The sequence below is a fragment of the Lampris incognitus genome, chromosome 19, assembly GCF_029633865.1.
Source record: "Lampris incognitus isolate fLamInc1 chromosome 19, fLamInc1.hap2, whole genome shotgun sequence".
Taxonomy (NCBI): Eukaryota; Metazoa; Chordata; class Actinopteri; order Lampriformes; family Lampridae; genus Lampris; species Lampris incognitus.
The window spans coordinates 11463041-11479979 of record NC_079229.1 but is presented as its reverse complement, the minus strand read 5'-3'; the positions used below and the strand labels follow the sequence as shown (position 1 = coordinate 11479979).

General features: G+C 43.2%; 1 protein-coding gene across 2 annotated transcripts in view; it reads left to right on the top strand.

Annotated features, from left to right (window-relative positions):
- Positions 1 to 14070, top strand: part of oxsr1b (oxidative stress responsive kinase 1b) — a 95311-nt gene extending 81241 nt beyond the window's left edge. For both annotated transcript variants that reach the window (XM_056299467.1, XM_056299466.1), the window contains 5 exons: positions 2038 to 2096; positions 2449 to 2501; positions 8985 to 9053; positions 9663 to 9727; positions 11052 to 14070. In XM_056299467.1, the coding sequence (XP_056155442.1) occupies positions 2038 to 2096; positions 2449 to 2501; positions 8985 to 9053; positions 9663 to 9727; positions 11052 to 11126 (321 nt within the window). In that variant the 3' untranslated portion in view covers positions 11127 to 14070. The remainder of the gene's footprint in view (positions 1 to 2037; positions 2097 to 2448; positions 2502 to 8984; positions 9054 to 9662; positions 9728 to 11051) is intronic.
- The last annotated feature ends 2869 nt before the right edge of the window (positions 14071 to 16939 follow it).

The following is a 16939-nucleotide window of genomic DNA, read 5'->3' as shown; positions in this document are numbered from 1 at the left end:
CCTTAAAACACACCGGGCAGGGATGCGGCATGTCATGTAGGCGAGGCGGAGTTGGTTCTTTTTTGCCTGCTACACCAACTGCATCTGTGCTGCGTGTGGTTGCGCACCAGCTGTGTTTTATGCCTTACTGCACGCATATTACGTTTTGCCAAGCGATTAATGCACTTGGTTATGCAGGGTTTGGAAGCGTAGGCTAGAATGAATTAACTAGATCACTTCAGGATCATGGATACACATTGATTTGATTGATCTATTTTAATGTGTGATAAAAAAAACCCCACAAGATTGCATGGTTGCATTGCATTGCCTCTGGTACAGTGAGGAAATAAAGCAGAAATTGTTTGTTCAATCATTCAAAAACTCGCAGAATATGTTTCATAACAATTTGGTGGCACGGTGGCCCAGTGGTTAGTGCTGTTGCCTCACAGCAAGAAGGTCCTGGGTTTGAACCCCGGGGTTGTCCAACCTTGGGGGTCATCCCAGGTCTGTGGTGGGTTTTTTCTGGGTGCTCCGGTTTCCGCCACCATCAAAAAGACATGCATGTTAGAGTTTATACTCCTGTCTGTGCCCCTGAGCAAGACATGGCAAGACGAACTGGAGTTGGTCCCCGGGCGCTGTACGGCAGCTGCCCACTGCTCCTAGCCACACAGCTAGGATGGGTGAAATGCAGAGAAAGAATTGCCCCACAAGGATTAATAAAAGTATCGCAAAATCCCAAAAAATATAATAAAATAAATATTTTAATGAATGAAAATCAAATGTTGAACCATGTGTGGAAAACAATTTTGAAATAGCCCAATAGGGGGCACCACCAGTTCCAAACACATGCATGGTGGGCCTGGCGCAAATTTGGCCATAAATCAATGAGTTTGTCCAAACATCGCCGAACTTGGGTCTTGCTTGCTTCTTTTAACCCCGTTACTACAACCATGGCTTGTCAGAGGCCTGGCTATGTGATGCGATACAAATCACCCCCCCCCCACACACACACACACGCGCACACCCTTCCACCCTCTACTGTACATAAAAAAACACCCTTCCATCCTCTACTGTACATAAAAAAACACCCTTCCACACTCGACTGTACATAAAAAACATTTCAGATTACTTCACTGAGAGGAGTATTTGAGCGAGAGACATATTGAAAGAGGAAGAGAGTGGACAGAGTTATCAACAGACAGACTAAAGCTACATGTTTTTGTGTTTTTCGGTAGTTTTAATTTGATAGAAGTGTTTTTTACATAGATTTTGTTTGATTTTTCTATAGTTTTCTATGTAGTTAGATATCGTTCTGTAGTTAGTGTACAGATTTAAGCACTACCACTTCGCTCCATGGCTGCTGTTGACTGCAGTGTTGTCCAGAGTACACTGAGCTATTCCCAAAGCTGCGGGGTGTGGTTTGATACCTGTAGGCCATCCCAACATTTTTCCCAGATTCTGGCATTGTTTAAATCTCAGATGGGGCGTCCAGGTGGCGTAGCGGTCCATTCCGTTGCCTACCAACACGGGGATTGCCAGTTTGAATCCCCGTGTTACCTCCAGCTTGGTCGGGTGTCCCTAGAGACACAATTGGCCGTGTCTGGTCGCTGCACTAGCGCCTCCTCTGGTCGGTCGGGGCGCCTTTTTTTGGGGGGGGGGGGGGTTGGGGGGAATAGCGTGATCCTCCCACGCGCTATGTCCCCCTGGTGAAACTCCTCACTGTCAGGTGAAAAGGATCGGCTGGTGACTCCACATGTGTTGGAGGAGGCATGTGGTAATCTGCAGCCCTCCCCAGCTCGGCAGAGGGGGTGGAGCAGCATCCAGGACAGCTCAAAAATAGGGTAATTGGCCAGACACAATTGGGGGGGGGGGGGAAATCTAAACTGGGGTGTTTTGTTGACCTTTAAGCAACCAAACAGTTTCTCACGACTCAGAGACCGCCTCGCTGAACCTGCTGCTCTGCACTCAACATCTTTTGGTGAGCCTTTCAGGAGTCCTTTAAATGACTGCTTCCTGCGGCAGTCGTTGGATTCAGATCCACTTTGTTTGTCTCAACAGCCCCCAGCTGCTGCAGGTGATTCTGTCAAAGCCCCCATCAGTTTGGTGTTGAGGTTAAGGTGAGTTCTGCAACCTGACACAGTCCGTCAATGGGCCCGCCGCTCCAGCGTTGTGACAGCCTGCTTACATGTAACCGCTATGTAATATGTCACCCACAAAGCCTTCACATCACTTCCTGCCTGTTGAGGTAGACAGGAAGAAGGCAGCACAGACAGGCTGCAGTGTCAGAGGAGCCGCAGGAATGTCTATGGCGTTTGCTATATTGGGTTGACTTAGATTTTTGTACTGTTGTGTTGTTTTTTGTGATAAAGGAAACATAAGGCTTATACACATAACGAAGAAGAATATGAAATTCGAAGTGACAAATGATTTACTTTCTGCCTCTAACCCTTTTTACCTCCTCTTCCTCAGAAATTTAAAGAAGGAGCTTAATGACATCCGCTTCGAATTCATGCCTGGTAGAGGTACGTGGAGTTTTATATTAACTTGTCCCATTATATAATTAACTTCAGTTGAATCCCTGGCTCTACATGGTGATACTGGGTTTTAAAGAGTAACCAAACCCTAGTTTTAGAGAGTTTGCTAACAGTCGACATGTTAAAAACTGTGTCAAGGTTAAAAACATGACGTGGCAGGCTGGTGTTGGTGCTCTGTGATGTAGCAAGATAAAAACAAAGCTGCAGGTAATAACAACAATAAGGTCCTGGGTTCAAGCCCCAGGGTAGTCCAACCTTGGGGGTCGTCCCAGGTCGTCCCCTGTGTGGGGTTTCTATGTTCTCCCCGTGTCTGCGTGGGTTTCCTCCGGGTGCTCCGGTTTCCTCCCACAGTCCAAAGACATGTAGGTCAGGTGAATCGGCCGTACTAAATGGCCTCTAGGTATGAATGGGTTTGTGTGTGTGTGTGTCAGCCCTGTGATGGCCTGGCGGCCTGTCCAGGGTGTCTCCCCAACTGCCGCCCAATGACTGCTGGGATAGGCTCCAGCATCCCCGCAACCCTGAGAGCAGGATAAGCGGTTTGGATAATGGATGGATGGAGTTGTTGGATTTTAGGTGTAGCAGCACACTTGTCGGCACGGACAGACAGACAGAAACACTGACAGTTGTCAGTGATACTGTCAGCGCTGCTTCTTTGGCCTACGTATTTAGGCATTAGATATTTTTTGTATGCTATTTTTGCCCACTATGTGAGGTTGCACACTATACTGTGCTTTCAGACATACTAAAAAGACACATACTACTTTGGTGTACCAAACAGTATGCTAGCATGTGATTTCAGATGGGGTTTTTTTCCCCCAAATATTTTTATTGAAGAATCTACTACTACTACTATTACCACGACTACTACTTTCGGCTGCTCCTGTTAGGGGTCGCCACAGCGGATCATCTGTTTCCATCTCTTCCTGTCCTCTGCATCTTCCTCTGTCACACCAGCCACCTGCATGTCCTCCCTCACCACATCCATAAACCTCCTCTTTGGCCTTCCTCTTTTCCTCCTCCCTGGCAGCTCCATATTCAGCGTCCTTCTCCCAATATACCCAGCATCTCTCCTCCACACATGTCCAAACCATCTCAATCTTGTCTCTCTTGCTTTGTCTCCAAACCGTCCAACCTGAGCTGTCCCTCTAATATAATCGTTCCTAATCCTGTCCTTCTTCATCACTCCCAATGAAAATCTTATCATCTTCATCTCTGCCACCTCCAGCTCCACCTCCTGTTTTTTCGTCAGTACCCCTGTCTCCAAACCATATAATATAGCTGGTCTCACAACCATCTTGTAAACCTTCCCTTTAACTCTTGCTGGTACCCTTCTGTCGCAAATAACTCCTGACACTCTTCTCCCCCCACTCCACCCTGCCTGCACTCTCTTCTTCACCTCTCTTCTGCACCCCCTGTTACTTTGGACAGTTGACCACAAGTATTTAAACTCATACGCCTTCGTCACCTCTACTCCTTGCATCCTCACCATTCCACTGTCCTCCCTCTCATTCATGCATATCTACTCATATATTTTCGTAATGTGTGTGTGTGGTGTTAGTGTGTGTGTGTGTGTGTGTGTGTTAGTTAGTGTAGATAGCGGGACCGAAAAATAAAGCACTTATGATCCTAATTCTTTTTGGAGGTGGTAGGTATTGTTCCAGAGAGGACCAGAAAAATAGCAGAAAATTAAAATATAATTGTAATAATTATGCATAATTATGCAAAATGTGCATTTTCTAAAAATGGCTAAAAACCACTTTTCTCAGCATTTCAGATGATTCTGAGCATTTGGGGGGAGGGAGTTGGAGTGGGGGGGGTTAGGGGCAGGGGGAAGGCGGTTAACTGGCAGGATGAAGAGGAGGGAGATTTAGACGGGTGGACAACCAAACCGCTACATTGTAGCGGGGTTCTTCTATATTTTTGTAATGTGTGTGTTTGTGGTGTTAGTGTGTGTGTGTGTTAGTTAGTTAGTTAGTGTAGATAGCGGGACCAAAAACTAAAGCCTTTATGATCCTAATTCTTCTTGGAGGTGGTAGGTATTGTTCCAGAGAGTACGGGAAAAATCCCAGAAAAGTAAAATTATGCATACATATGCAAAATATGCATTTTTCTGAAAATGACTAAAAACCACTTTTCTCAGCATTTCAGATGATTCTGAGCATCTTTGATTTTTTTCACCTATATAAAAAAAAATTTCTGGGACTTAGATATGTTTGGCATTATGCAAAATATGCATTTTTGCAAAAATGCACTTATGATCCTAATTTTTTTTGGAGGTGGTAGGTATTGTTCCAGAGAGGACCAGAAAAATAGCAGAAAATTAAAATAATTATAACAATTATGCATAATTATGCAAAATATGCATTTTCTAAAAATGGCTTTAAACTACTTTTCTCTGCATTTCAGATGATTCTGAGCATTTGGGGGGAGGGAGTTGGAGTGGGGGGGGGGTTTAGGGGCAGGGGGAAGGCAGTTAGCTGGCAGGATGAAGAGGAGGGAGATTTAGACGGGTGGATAACCAAACCGCTACATTGTAGCGGGGTTCTTCTAGTAAATATATATTTCTGTTGAAGAATAATAACTACATATTTTCAATCACACATACACTACCGTTCAAAAGTTTGGGATCACCCAAACAATTTCGTGTTTTCCATGAAAAGTCACACTTATTCACCACCATATGTTGTGAAATGAATAGAAAATAGAGTCAAGACATTGACAAGGTTAGAAATAATGATTTGTATTTGAAATAAGATTTTTTTTACATCAAACTTTGCTTTCGTCAAAGAATCCTCCATTTGCAGCAATTACAGCATTGCAGACCTTTGGCATTCTAGCTGTTAATTTGTTGAGGTAATCTGGAGAAATTGCACCCCACGCTTCCAGAAGCAGCTCCCACAAGTTGGATTGGTTGGATGGGCACTTCTTTGAGCAGATTGAGTTTCTGGAGCATCACATTTGTGGGGTCAATTAAACGCTCAAAATGGCCAGAAAAAGAGAACTTTCATCTGAAACTCGACACTCTATTCTTGTTCTTAGAAATGAAGGCTATTCCATGCGAGAAATTGCTAAGAGATTGAAGATTTCCTACACCGGTGTGTACTACTCCCTTCAGAGGACAGCACAAACAGGCTCTAACAGGTACTATTTAATGAAGATGCCAGTTGGGGACCTGTGAGGCGTCTGTTTCTCAAACTAGAGACTCTAATGTACTTATCTTCTTGCTCAGTTGTGCAACGCGGCCTCCCACTTCTTTTTCTACTCTGGTTAGAGCCTGTTTGTGCTGTCCTCTGAAGGGAGTAGTACACACCGGTGTAGGAAATCTTCAATTTCTTAGCAATTTCTCGCATGGAATAGCCTTCATTTCTAAGAACAAGAATAGACCGTCGAGTTTCAGATGAAAGTTCTCTTTCTCTGGCCATTTTGAGCGTTTAATTGACCCCACAAATGTGATGCTCCAGAAACTCAATCTGCTCAAAGAAGTGCCCATCCAACCAATCCAACTTGTGGGAGCTGCTTCTGGAAGCGTGGGGTGCAATTTCTCCAGATTACCTCAACAAATTAACAGCTAGAATGCCAAAGGTCTGCAATGCTGTAATTGCTGCAAATGGAGGATTCTTTGACGAAAGCAAAGTTTGATGTAAAAAAAATCTTATTTCAAATACAAATCATTATTTCTAACCTTGTCAATGTCTTGACTCTATTTTCTATTCATTTCACAACATATGGTGGTGAATAAGTGTGACTTTTCATGGAAAACACAAAATTGTTTGGGTGATCCCAAACTTTTGAACGGTAGTGTATAAAATTTACATTTTTGTAGAAACAAAAACAGAAGGACACTCTCCCTATGAAGAGAATATGGGAGAGGAAATAGGATAGACACACATGCACGCACACAAACCAACCACCCAGCACAGCTCAACCAGACTAGTGCGTATCTGACTGACTGGGTATTCACTATGGTGAAAAACAGCAGGCAAACGTTCAGCCAGGCAGTACCAGCAGTTCTGTGCAGTAAGAAATACATGTTACTTGTTACTTGTTCTTAGCACTTATTGTATTCACTCTTTTAAAAAAAAACCTCATTCTTGCACTTTTACTTTAGCACTGGTTTTGCTCTTAGATGCTTGTTTAGATGCACTTATGACCTCTGATGACTAGTAGGTCTCCTGATTTCCTACGTTAAATGCACTTATTGTAATTCGCTTTGGATAAAAGCGTCGGCTAAATGACTGTAATGCAATGGTTTCTAACCTGTAGATGTCAGCAAACGTACAAAAATGGTCTTTGTGTTACTGTCTCTTTAAGATATAATCAGAATGGTTTATCTTGGCCAAGAAAGTCCAGGATTCCCAAGGATCCTGGAAAACCTGGAAATTTGTAGACTATCTCCAGTTTTACAAATGCCTGGAAAACGATAGAATTGAACAAATGTCTTGAAAATATTACTGCGGTGTTGAAAAATGGTGCTACATTATCATCTGGGGGAAGTTTAAATGTAATTACTGGACTTTAGTTTTCAGTAGGAAGACATTTCGCCATTTGTCCAGACGGCTTCTTCAGTTCTGACACTGGGTGGAGGAACTTCACTGTTTATCTCCGTGGTGGTGCCACGCCTCTTTTTGAAAGAGGACCTGAGTGGGGACAGCCAGTCCGCGCACGTGTTCTGAACATGACATCAGTCACGCAGGCCACCTCCACTTTCCCAGAACTGGGCCAGAGAGGTGACCCGGGGCTGCGACTGCCCCCTTCTCCCTTTCCACACAACTTTCCTGGGACTGGGCCAGGGTGCTATGCTGGGGGGAGGCACCGAGACAAGGATTTTATGACACGGGTAAAAGTGATGAACACATGGTGCCCCCCCCCCTCCCGCTGTTGTTCCACTCTTACATGTACTGTAGCCTTTTTGGCTCAAAAGTCAAAGGAGAAGTCAGAGAGGCTAGATAGATGGTGAGGTTACTCCACCCAGCGTCAGAAATTAAGAAGACGACGTCCAGGTGGCATAGACCCAGTCTATTCAGTTGCCTACCAACACGGGGATTGCCGGTTTGAATCCCCGTGTTACCTCCGGCTTGATCGGGCGTCCCTACATACACAATTGGCCGTGTCTGCAGGTGGGAAGCCGGATGTGGGTATGTGTCCTGGTCGCTGCACTAGCGCCTCCTCTGGTCAGTCAGGGCGCCTGTTGGGGGGGGGGACTGGGGGGAATAGCGTGATCCTCCCACGCACTACGTCTGCCTGGTGAAACTCCTCACTGTCAGGTGAAAAGAAGCGGCTGGCGACTCCACATGTATCAGAGGAGGCATGTGGTAGTCTGAAGCCCTCCCTGGATCGGCAGAGGGGGTGGAGCAGCGACCGGGATGTCTCGGAAGAGCAGGGTAACTGGCCAAGTACAATTAGGGAGAAAAATGGGAAAAAAGAAAATGAAGAAGACGCCTGGATGAATGGCAAAACATCTTCAACCTGAAAACTAACGTGTGGTGATTCGATGTAAACCGCTCCTGGATGTTTTACTGCTAGGTGAACAAAATGAGTCTACACAGGTATAAAACTGTATTTTTGCATATTTGCTGCTTAATTTGTAGTGGACATTGCATATTCTTAGTCCTATTTTCAGCTGCTGAGACCGGACGTCGGTGTTGGAGGTTTGGGCGGGGTGTCCAGTAGTGAGAAGCTGAAAGTTACACAGTCCATTCAGAGACTGTTGAGACGTCCACTGATAGTCCATACTGAGTAATGTCACCTTTCATAAGCAACAGCTGTCATGTGCAGCCAAGCAAAAGTCATTGAGAATTTCCTGAAAAAGTCCTGGAAAATGGTTTGATTAAAAAGGGAGGGAGCCCCGAAAGCCAATGTAGTATAATTACTCTCTTTCGTCCAGCATCTACTCTCCAGGGACCTGTATTTAAATTGTAGGCTTAACCCTCACCTGTAAGCCGAGCCATGAAACTTAGCTACACACCAGACCTGTTGTTCAGGCTGTTGGATCAGCACGTGTGACCCCCCACCCTCCACCCAGCTCTCACACCTTGTATGACCCCCACCCTCCACCCTGCTCTCACACCTTGTATGACCCCCACCCTCCACCCTGCTCTCACACCTTGTATGACCCCCACCCTCCACCCGGCTCTCACATTTTGTATGACCCCCACCCTCCACCCGGCTCTCACACCTTGTATGTCAGAGCTACTCTGGTTTAATTTAAATCAAGTGAATGGAAAAATAAATGGATTAAAAAAAACACTGGGCAAACAGAGCAAGTTAATTACCCCCCTCCTGAGAGCAGTTACCAGCCATCCCTATGGTGGGTTTTTGGGTAGTTTAAGACACCATGTCTGTGTTGAGCTTCCTTGCTGAAGCAGGCCGTTGGTCAGTATCTTTTACATGTGCTGAACCCAACATCCTGACTTCTCATCATGTTCTGTCTTCTCCTCCACCTGTTGTTCTTTCTCTCTCTCCCTCCCTCAGACACGGCAGAGGGCGTCTCACAAGAGCTAGTGTCTGCTGGCCTGGTAGATGGAAGGGACTTAGTTATAGGTCAGTGACACACACACACACACACACACACACACACACACACAGAATCATCGTCTTCTCCCAGTGGACTGTTGGAATCAAGAGACAAATTCAGATTCAGCTTGGAGCGAGACACATGTCTTTCTGCATACTATCCCATTTTGTCCAGATTTACAGGGAGTCGTTGTCCACAAGTCAGGTTGTGTTTCTGAGCGGGACTAATGAATAAAAAAAAAAGAAGAAATGTTCTACCAATGTGAAGATATACTTGGAGTAAACATGTCTTGGCTGCGTTTTCTTCCTATCATCATCTTGTCATATTCAAATAGAGCTGTAAGTCATTAACCTCAAGTGTTGACAAGTGCTCCTCCATGAGAGTCTGTCAGTGTGTTTTGTCCACGTGCACAAAGAAGCTCTGACACACTGTCATACACACTACCCTGCTTCACACCTCCCTGTCTTCCTAACCCAGCAGGGGCGAATTTTGAATGTCAGATGACTAGCGTTGACTTGTTAGGTGGGCAAAGAAATCGGGATGTTTAAAGAGGAGGCCTCCATTTTTATGTGCTTGGTTGGTTTCATGTAGCGTGATTGTTTGAGTAGAAGTAAAACCTTGTTCTCTCTTTCCAGTTGCTGCTAATTTGCGGAAAATAGTTGATGAGCCTCAGACCAATAAAAATGTCACTTTCAAACTGGTGAGTGCAACATGATTCAGTTCAGTTTTTCCAAGTCAACATATTAACAGAAGTGACATAACAGCTATGCCTTGTCCTTATTAGCTCATAGACACATGAAACAGTCACCAAAAGTCAGAACCGTTATGAAAGTCACCAAAAGTCATAGAGCAGTCATGAAACAGTCACCAAAAGTCAGAGAGCAGTCATGAAACAGTCACCAAAAGTCAGAGAGCAGTCATGAAAAAGTCACCAAAAGTCATAGAGCAGTCATGAAACAGTCACCAAAAGTCAGAGAGCAGTCATGAAAAAGTCACCAGAAGTCATACAGCAGTCATGAAACAGTCACCAAAAGGCTTCTTTACCTTTTGTTCCGTCCATTATCCAAACCACTTGTCCTGCTCTCAAGGTCTTTGCCTTTTATGAAATGTCAAAATGGTGGGAAGATAACTTGGCTTCTGGCATTAGAGTACAAGTAATGTAATTCGGGGCATGCGGGTAGCGTTGCGGTCTATTCCATTGCCTACCAACATGGGGATCGCCAGTTCGAATTCCCGTGTTACCTCCAGCTTGGTCGGGTATCCCTACAGACACAATTGGCCGTGTCTGCGGGTGGGAAGCCGGATGTGGATTTATGTCCTGGTCGCTGCACTAGCGCCTCCTCTGGTCAGTCGGGGCGCCTGTTCAGGGGGGAGGGGGAACTGGGGGGAATAGCATGATCCTCCTACGTGCTACGTCCCCCCTGGTGAAACTCCTCGCTGTCAGGTGAAAAGAAGCGGCTGGCGACTCCACATGTATCGGAGGAGGCATGTGGTAGTCTGCAGCCCTCCCCGGATCGGCTGAGGCGGTGGAGCAGTGACTGGGACGGCTCAGAAGAGTGGGGCGTACACTTGGTGGGCCAAGTACAATTGGGGAGAAAAAGGGGGGGGGGAATCCAAAAAGAAAATGATAATAATTCATCTATATATACAAAGAGCAATATCAACTTGCTTCAGGAATAATACACTTTAAAAACGTAGTGTTGGCTTAGAAAAGCAACCAGGTAAGATACAAGTCTCATGGAAATGTACATTTTTAGAATTCACAATTTGCAAAGTTGAGAGTTGTTAACATAACTAGAAAATAGTTGTGTGTTGAACGTCACCTCAAGCTGTCTGAATGGTTGTGTATCTTATTTTTAAGCTTGTGGTGGAATATCAGGTCGAGGTTGACTGTAGCATGACCTTGTAGTTAAGAGGTATCATGTGACAGGAAACAGAGGTACTCGGTGCAACTACTTGGTATAATGTGTCACTCTGAAAATACCTTCTGAGCTCAGTTCACCTCCCGTCTCGTCTCTTTTCAGGCCTCGGGAGTGGAAGAGTCTGAGATACCAGATGATGTCAAACTGATGGGCTTCGCTCAGCTCAGCATTAGTTAAGCTGCTGTTCTAGCTGGGACCGTGACTCGCCTAAAAAATGTGAAAATAATGACAACAAAAAATTAGGATTAAAAATGCATTTTCTCTTCTTTTCTTTTCTTTCTATGGCTGTAAAAAAAAAAACCACTACTGCCAAAGAAAACCGTACCAGTTTTGTCATCCATAGGATTACAACGACAGCGCCTCACGGAAACAGGCGGTCAGCTGAAATATCAACATACATTGTAAGAATCACACCGAGGAAAAAAAAAAGCAAAACGAAAAAGTTTACAGTGTATATGTAGAAGGATGCAAGTATCTACAAGAAACCTTTTTTTTCTTTCAACTTGTTGATTTCTCATTCTGTTCTTTTTTTTTCTTTAATATGTGATGGATTTGCACAATCTGAACTAACGCCCTTGAAACCTGGTAAGAGTAACCATGCCTTATCTGAACCTTATCAGAACCTTATCAGAACTACTGAATGCACGCTTCAGGGGGAGAGGGAGGCCCCCAACTTAAGATGTGGAGCATATGTTGTCTGACATGTATGAACGTGGTTTCAATTACTAATGTTGAACTTTTTCGTTGACGGGGGACGACTTCCCAAAATAAACCGGTCAGAATGTTTAAAACTATTTCCCACACATACTTTAAGCCTCCTTTATAGGAACATCGACTCAAAAAGATGGTAAATTGTTTTTCTTAAAGATAACCCAAACACTCCCAGCTAAAATATCCTTAAATGTTAAAAACCTGCAGTAATTATAGGCATGGATGTCGCTTGTTGTTTTTGTTAAGAACCTTTAGCGTCTTTGAAACAACACGAGCGACTGGTAAACACAGATGTACACAGTTTTAACTATTCAAAGTTGTATCTGCCTTTGGGGGATAAGTTCAGCTGGAATTTATACTGATTTTTCAGGTAAACATTCAACCGATTGGTCCAAATCCAAAGCCTAAACCTTAAGGGAGGTAAACTATCCTGTTCCCTTTTTTATTTATTTATTTTTTTTTATTTTAGCCGTCAAGCTAAATGCTAGCTAATGTGTCTGACTGGGATGCCCTCGTATGCTGATGACACCCCGCTCGTTGATGTAACACCAGTCTCTGAAGGAATTGACTTATCTTTGCCTCTGTTCAAAACATTTCCCCCTTTTTCATTTTTTTTTATTACCCTTTTGTGATGAAATACATCAAGTCTGGATTTGTTTCTCATTGTACTCGTGTACCAAACAGTTTGCGAATCAAAAAGTTTTTCAGCAGCATAACTGAAGCCACAGGTGTTGTGCGAGCAAAAACCCGTGTGTTTGTCTGTTGGTATATTAGGTGGTGTCGTGTTTGGAATTAGTGTCTCAAATACGTAAAGACTTAAGTGCATATTTGCTTCTATGGATGAACAAATACTTGATTTAACTCGTAGTATGTAAATAATGACCTTTAGCTTTGACTTGTTTTTATACCAGTTGTTTCATTCTTGGCCTTCTTTTGTCCAATGACACAATTGTGAATTGTAGCGCTGTGTGAAGGACAGCATTGCAACTTTGGCTTTTGACTTCCCTCTTTTTTTTTCTCTTTTTTTCCAGGGCGTACTGTTGTGTATTGTGTATGTGAGTTATTTAAATGCAGCTCATGACACGTTTAGTTTTGCTAGTTTTGGTCTTTTGCGAAGTCTGGAGATCTTCTCAGAGCTGGAGCTACAGCTGTCCACCAGGGACACACCGCTGAGGGCCTGTGCAGGTTTAGATGTTTCTTGAGTTTTCAAGCAGGGTCAGTAGTTAAAAAGATGCAGCCTTTTGTCTCGTGCTCGATACAATAACCGTAAGGGGTCTTAGAGGACTTATTTGAAACCACCACGTCTCAAGTTATATGTCCTCTGTCAACCCTTCTGTTGTCTCCTCTGCATCTGAAAGCAAGTTCTCTGAGCTTGAGTTTTGACACAGTTTGGCTATAAAGACTGTCATTTTGAATGACGAGCAGTGTATTTTGTCAGGATGGACGAGCATGTATCCACACAAACGTTACGTTAGGGCTCCCTGTCCGCTATCCTCCAAGCCACACTCTCGCTTTTTTTTTTTTGCAAATGTGCATTAATAATATATTTTAATGGTGAATGTGCATCTTTTAGCTTGGACTGACCTCAGTGGAAGGTTCGTTTAATGCTCTGTTACAATAGTAAGACTTCATATGACAGTAGATTTTACTGTTAAATTGGGTATTGTGATGTGAAAAAAAATGTAAAACCCTTCTAGATGCCTATTCAAAGAAACTCCTTGTGCCGCTTGCAGACGAGACAAAAGGAGGAGGAAATCTTTGTATGTACAGACTTCAACGGTGTTCAATCTTTACGCTAGCCTTAAAGTGAGGGAAAAAAGTCCTTTGCTCAGCAAAATGTTGAAGTTCTGGTTATGATTCACTGTGTTTCAAAGGTAGCTGTTTGCTACATAGCAGGGGTATCTGAAATAAGTACACCAGGGGCGGCGCTCAGCTTGGAGGGGGATGGTGACAGTCATCCACCCTTCGTTCTAAACCTGCAGGATTTGGTGCCATTCTCTTGCTGTTGTCTGCCCCAGCAGACAGACTGGACAGGCACGCGACTATGGTGAACTCCCAAGATCTGAGGTGTGTGTGTGCGTGTCCATGTGTATGTGTGTGTGTGTGTGTGTAATGTGAACGTTGTGGGATTTGAGCCCTGGTATAAAGAGTTCATGGCTGAATTCTCCTCCCCTCCACCAACCCTCCTGTGTGATGCTTTAGTGTATCATATTTTAATAATGCTGTAGCAACTGAACAGGTGACCCTCAAAAACAGAATTTTCGTCTTGGCAATAACTGAGCTGTAATATATTTGAATTTTCCACGTTTTCAGTTTTCCATTCTTTCATTTGCTCTTTTTTTTTGATGGTTTTGGAGTTCAAAGCATGTTTCTCTTGATTATTTTTAATCAATAAAGAATGAACATATCAACTTGCTCTTTGGGCTGTCTTTGAATTCATAAAGTAATTGCCATTAGCTCTGATACTATTAGCTATTCCATTAGCTGGCTCATTTATTTAGTAGGCTGTGCATGCCACCAGCAGACACAGTGATGCCAGAGTCTCTGGCAAACATCCCAGCATCTGTCAACTTTTAAGGTTTTTCAAGTGGGGCTTGTTTTATTTACTGTCGATTTACAAACTCATAATGTTGAACACAGATGGGTTATGGGACAATGGGGCCCAGGGCATGGGTGCCTAAAATTCCCCCACCCCCAGCACAAATACACCCAACTAGAGCAAATGGTACAGTACGTATACACCTGAACCGCAACGGGATTTACAACACAGGTACACTCAGTTAAATCCAACAGCACACTGAAGGGTAATCCTGGTATTTTCACCCTTGGACCCCATCTTCCCATCGTTTGGAGTCTGAATGACTAATAGGGACAAACATTTTTGGAATTGGTCCAGTATTGAGCAAGAATGCTTCAGCCAGTGTTCTGACAGTTTAGGCTACCTACTCAGGATGAGCTACCAGTAGCTCATCTTGTCAGACTAGTCTAGTAAACTGAGCCTCTCACTCGTGTAATGACCTACCCTAGCAAAAAACGTAGGACATATCTATCAGAATGGAATATTATCTCTGTAAATGTGGTTATCAGTAGAGTAGCTCATTCTATCAGGGAGCAAATATCTATTAGAATGGAGTACTACCTCTATAAATGTGATTATCAGTAGCATAGCTCATTCTGTCAGGTAGCAAATATCCATCAGAATGGATTACTATCTCTATAAATGTGGTTATGAGAAGAGTAGCTCACTCTGTCAGGTAGGAAATGTCTATCAGAATGGGCAACTACTTCTATTAATGTGGTTATCAGTAGAGTAGCTCATTCTATCAGGTAGGAAATATCTATCAGAACGGACAACTACCTCTGGGTGACACGGTGACCCAGCGATTAGCACTGTTGCTTTACAGCAAGAAGGTCCTAGGTTCAAACCCCAGGCCATCCCAGGTCCTTTCTGTGTGGCGTTTGCATGTTCTCCCTGTATCTGTGAGTTTCCTTCGGGTGTTCCGGTTTCACCCACCATCAAAAAAGACATGCATGTTAGGGTTAATACTCCTGTCTGTGCCTCTGACCAAGGCAATGGAAAGAAGAACTGAAGTTGGTCTCTGGGTGCTGCATGGTGGCTGCTCACTGCTCCTAGCTACACAGCTAGAATGGGTTAAATGAAGAAAGTAAATTTCATTTATATGTATGTACAAAATTACTAATAAAGAGTATTCTATTCTATAAATGTGGTTTTGAGTAGAGTAGCTGATTCTATCAGGTAGGAAATATCTATCAGAATGGAGTACTACCTCTATAAATGTGGTTAAAAGTGAGTAGCTCATAATGAGCACCCAACACATGTAGACACATGCATACACATTTATCACTTTTTTATTTATCCCACAAGCACACACTTCAAGAAAATGTAACCTTTTTTTCTTTGCATTTTAAGCAAATGCCCGCCCGCGCGCGCGCGCGGGCGGTTGAGGCGTGTAATCGCGCCGTCGCTAAATGTCATTTCCATTTGCAGCGACAGATCTCAGACAGTCATGATTTGCACATTGGAAACAAATGTCACACTGCACCCGAGGAGACTAATAATGGTCAGACATATCTCAATAGAAGATAGGAGACTGAATACTAGTCCAAAATATTTTATATAATCAACCATTTATTTTTTCCGAGCTAACATATTACATGACACCAAGTTCTGAGGGGTAATATCCCAATTGATACGATTCAGATCTTAGGTGCATTCTCGCTCTCTCTGTCTCTCGCACACGTTCAGTGAATGGACCGGGTCAGTGCCAGAACAGATCAAGCAGACAGGCATGTGGCTGTTTTGTTTTGGGGTTTTGTTTCGGGGGGGGCATCACTTCCATGAACTTGATCCAACTATAATCATCATTTATAATTAAATATTAACCCCTCTATCTCCACAGACAGCGCACTATCATATGACTTTTTTTCTTTTTTTTGCCATGCCTATAAACCTGCTCGTCGTCTCTTTAATCTCTAGGAGCGCGTCATCGTTATACTCCGGCTCAAATAAATAATTGGTAATCCCTATTAAGTTGACAAAATTTCATCGGCAAGCACTGACAGCTTGGGTATTAGCTTACAAACATAACTGTTCGCCCCATAGGTACTTCATATGAAACAATAAAGACATCTGATATAAAAATAGGACTATTTTCCATCACACATGGTTTAATAATGGAATACTGATAGTTGGCCAATTACTTAAACAAAATGATTAATTATTATCTTATAAAGAATTTCTTGATAAATTCAAAATACATATAAACCAAAGGAGTATGCTATTTTTTTCTGTGCTATACCAGAAAGTGTCCTTATACTTCTACGAAACTCTGGTGCGGTAGACCTACCTTTTCATTTTGAAGATTGTGTGGAAAATATTTATATTGGTGAAACCAATATATTGAAAGAGAAGTGCTCTAACAACAATATTAGGAACACACTTAGTGGTGTCACTGTCCCACCATCTAGATGTTTTTGGGCCTCATTATTTAATGATATACAGTGGAAGAAAGCTTGGGAAATTTGTGATAAATACTGTATCAATAACACGTTTAAGAAAGTGTCTTTCAAGATACTACATAGAATTCATCCGGTAAAGCTTGTGTTAGAAAGATTCAAACTAGATATTGATTACTAGTGTGATTTTTGTGGACTGGAAAAAGAGAGTATTACCCATCTATTCTTCCAATGTATATATTCAAGAATGTTCTGGATCGATGCAGCCAACTTTCTAAAAAAGAGACTTAAGATGAATATTG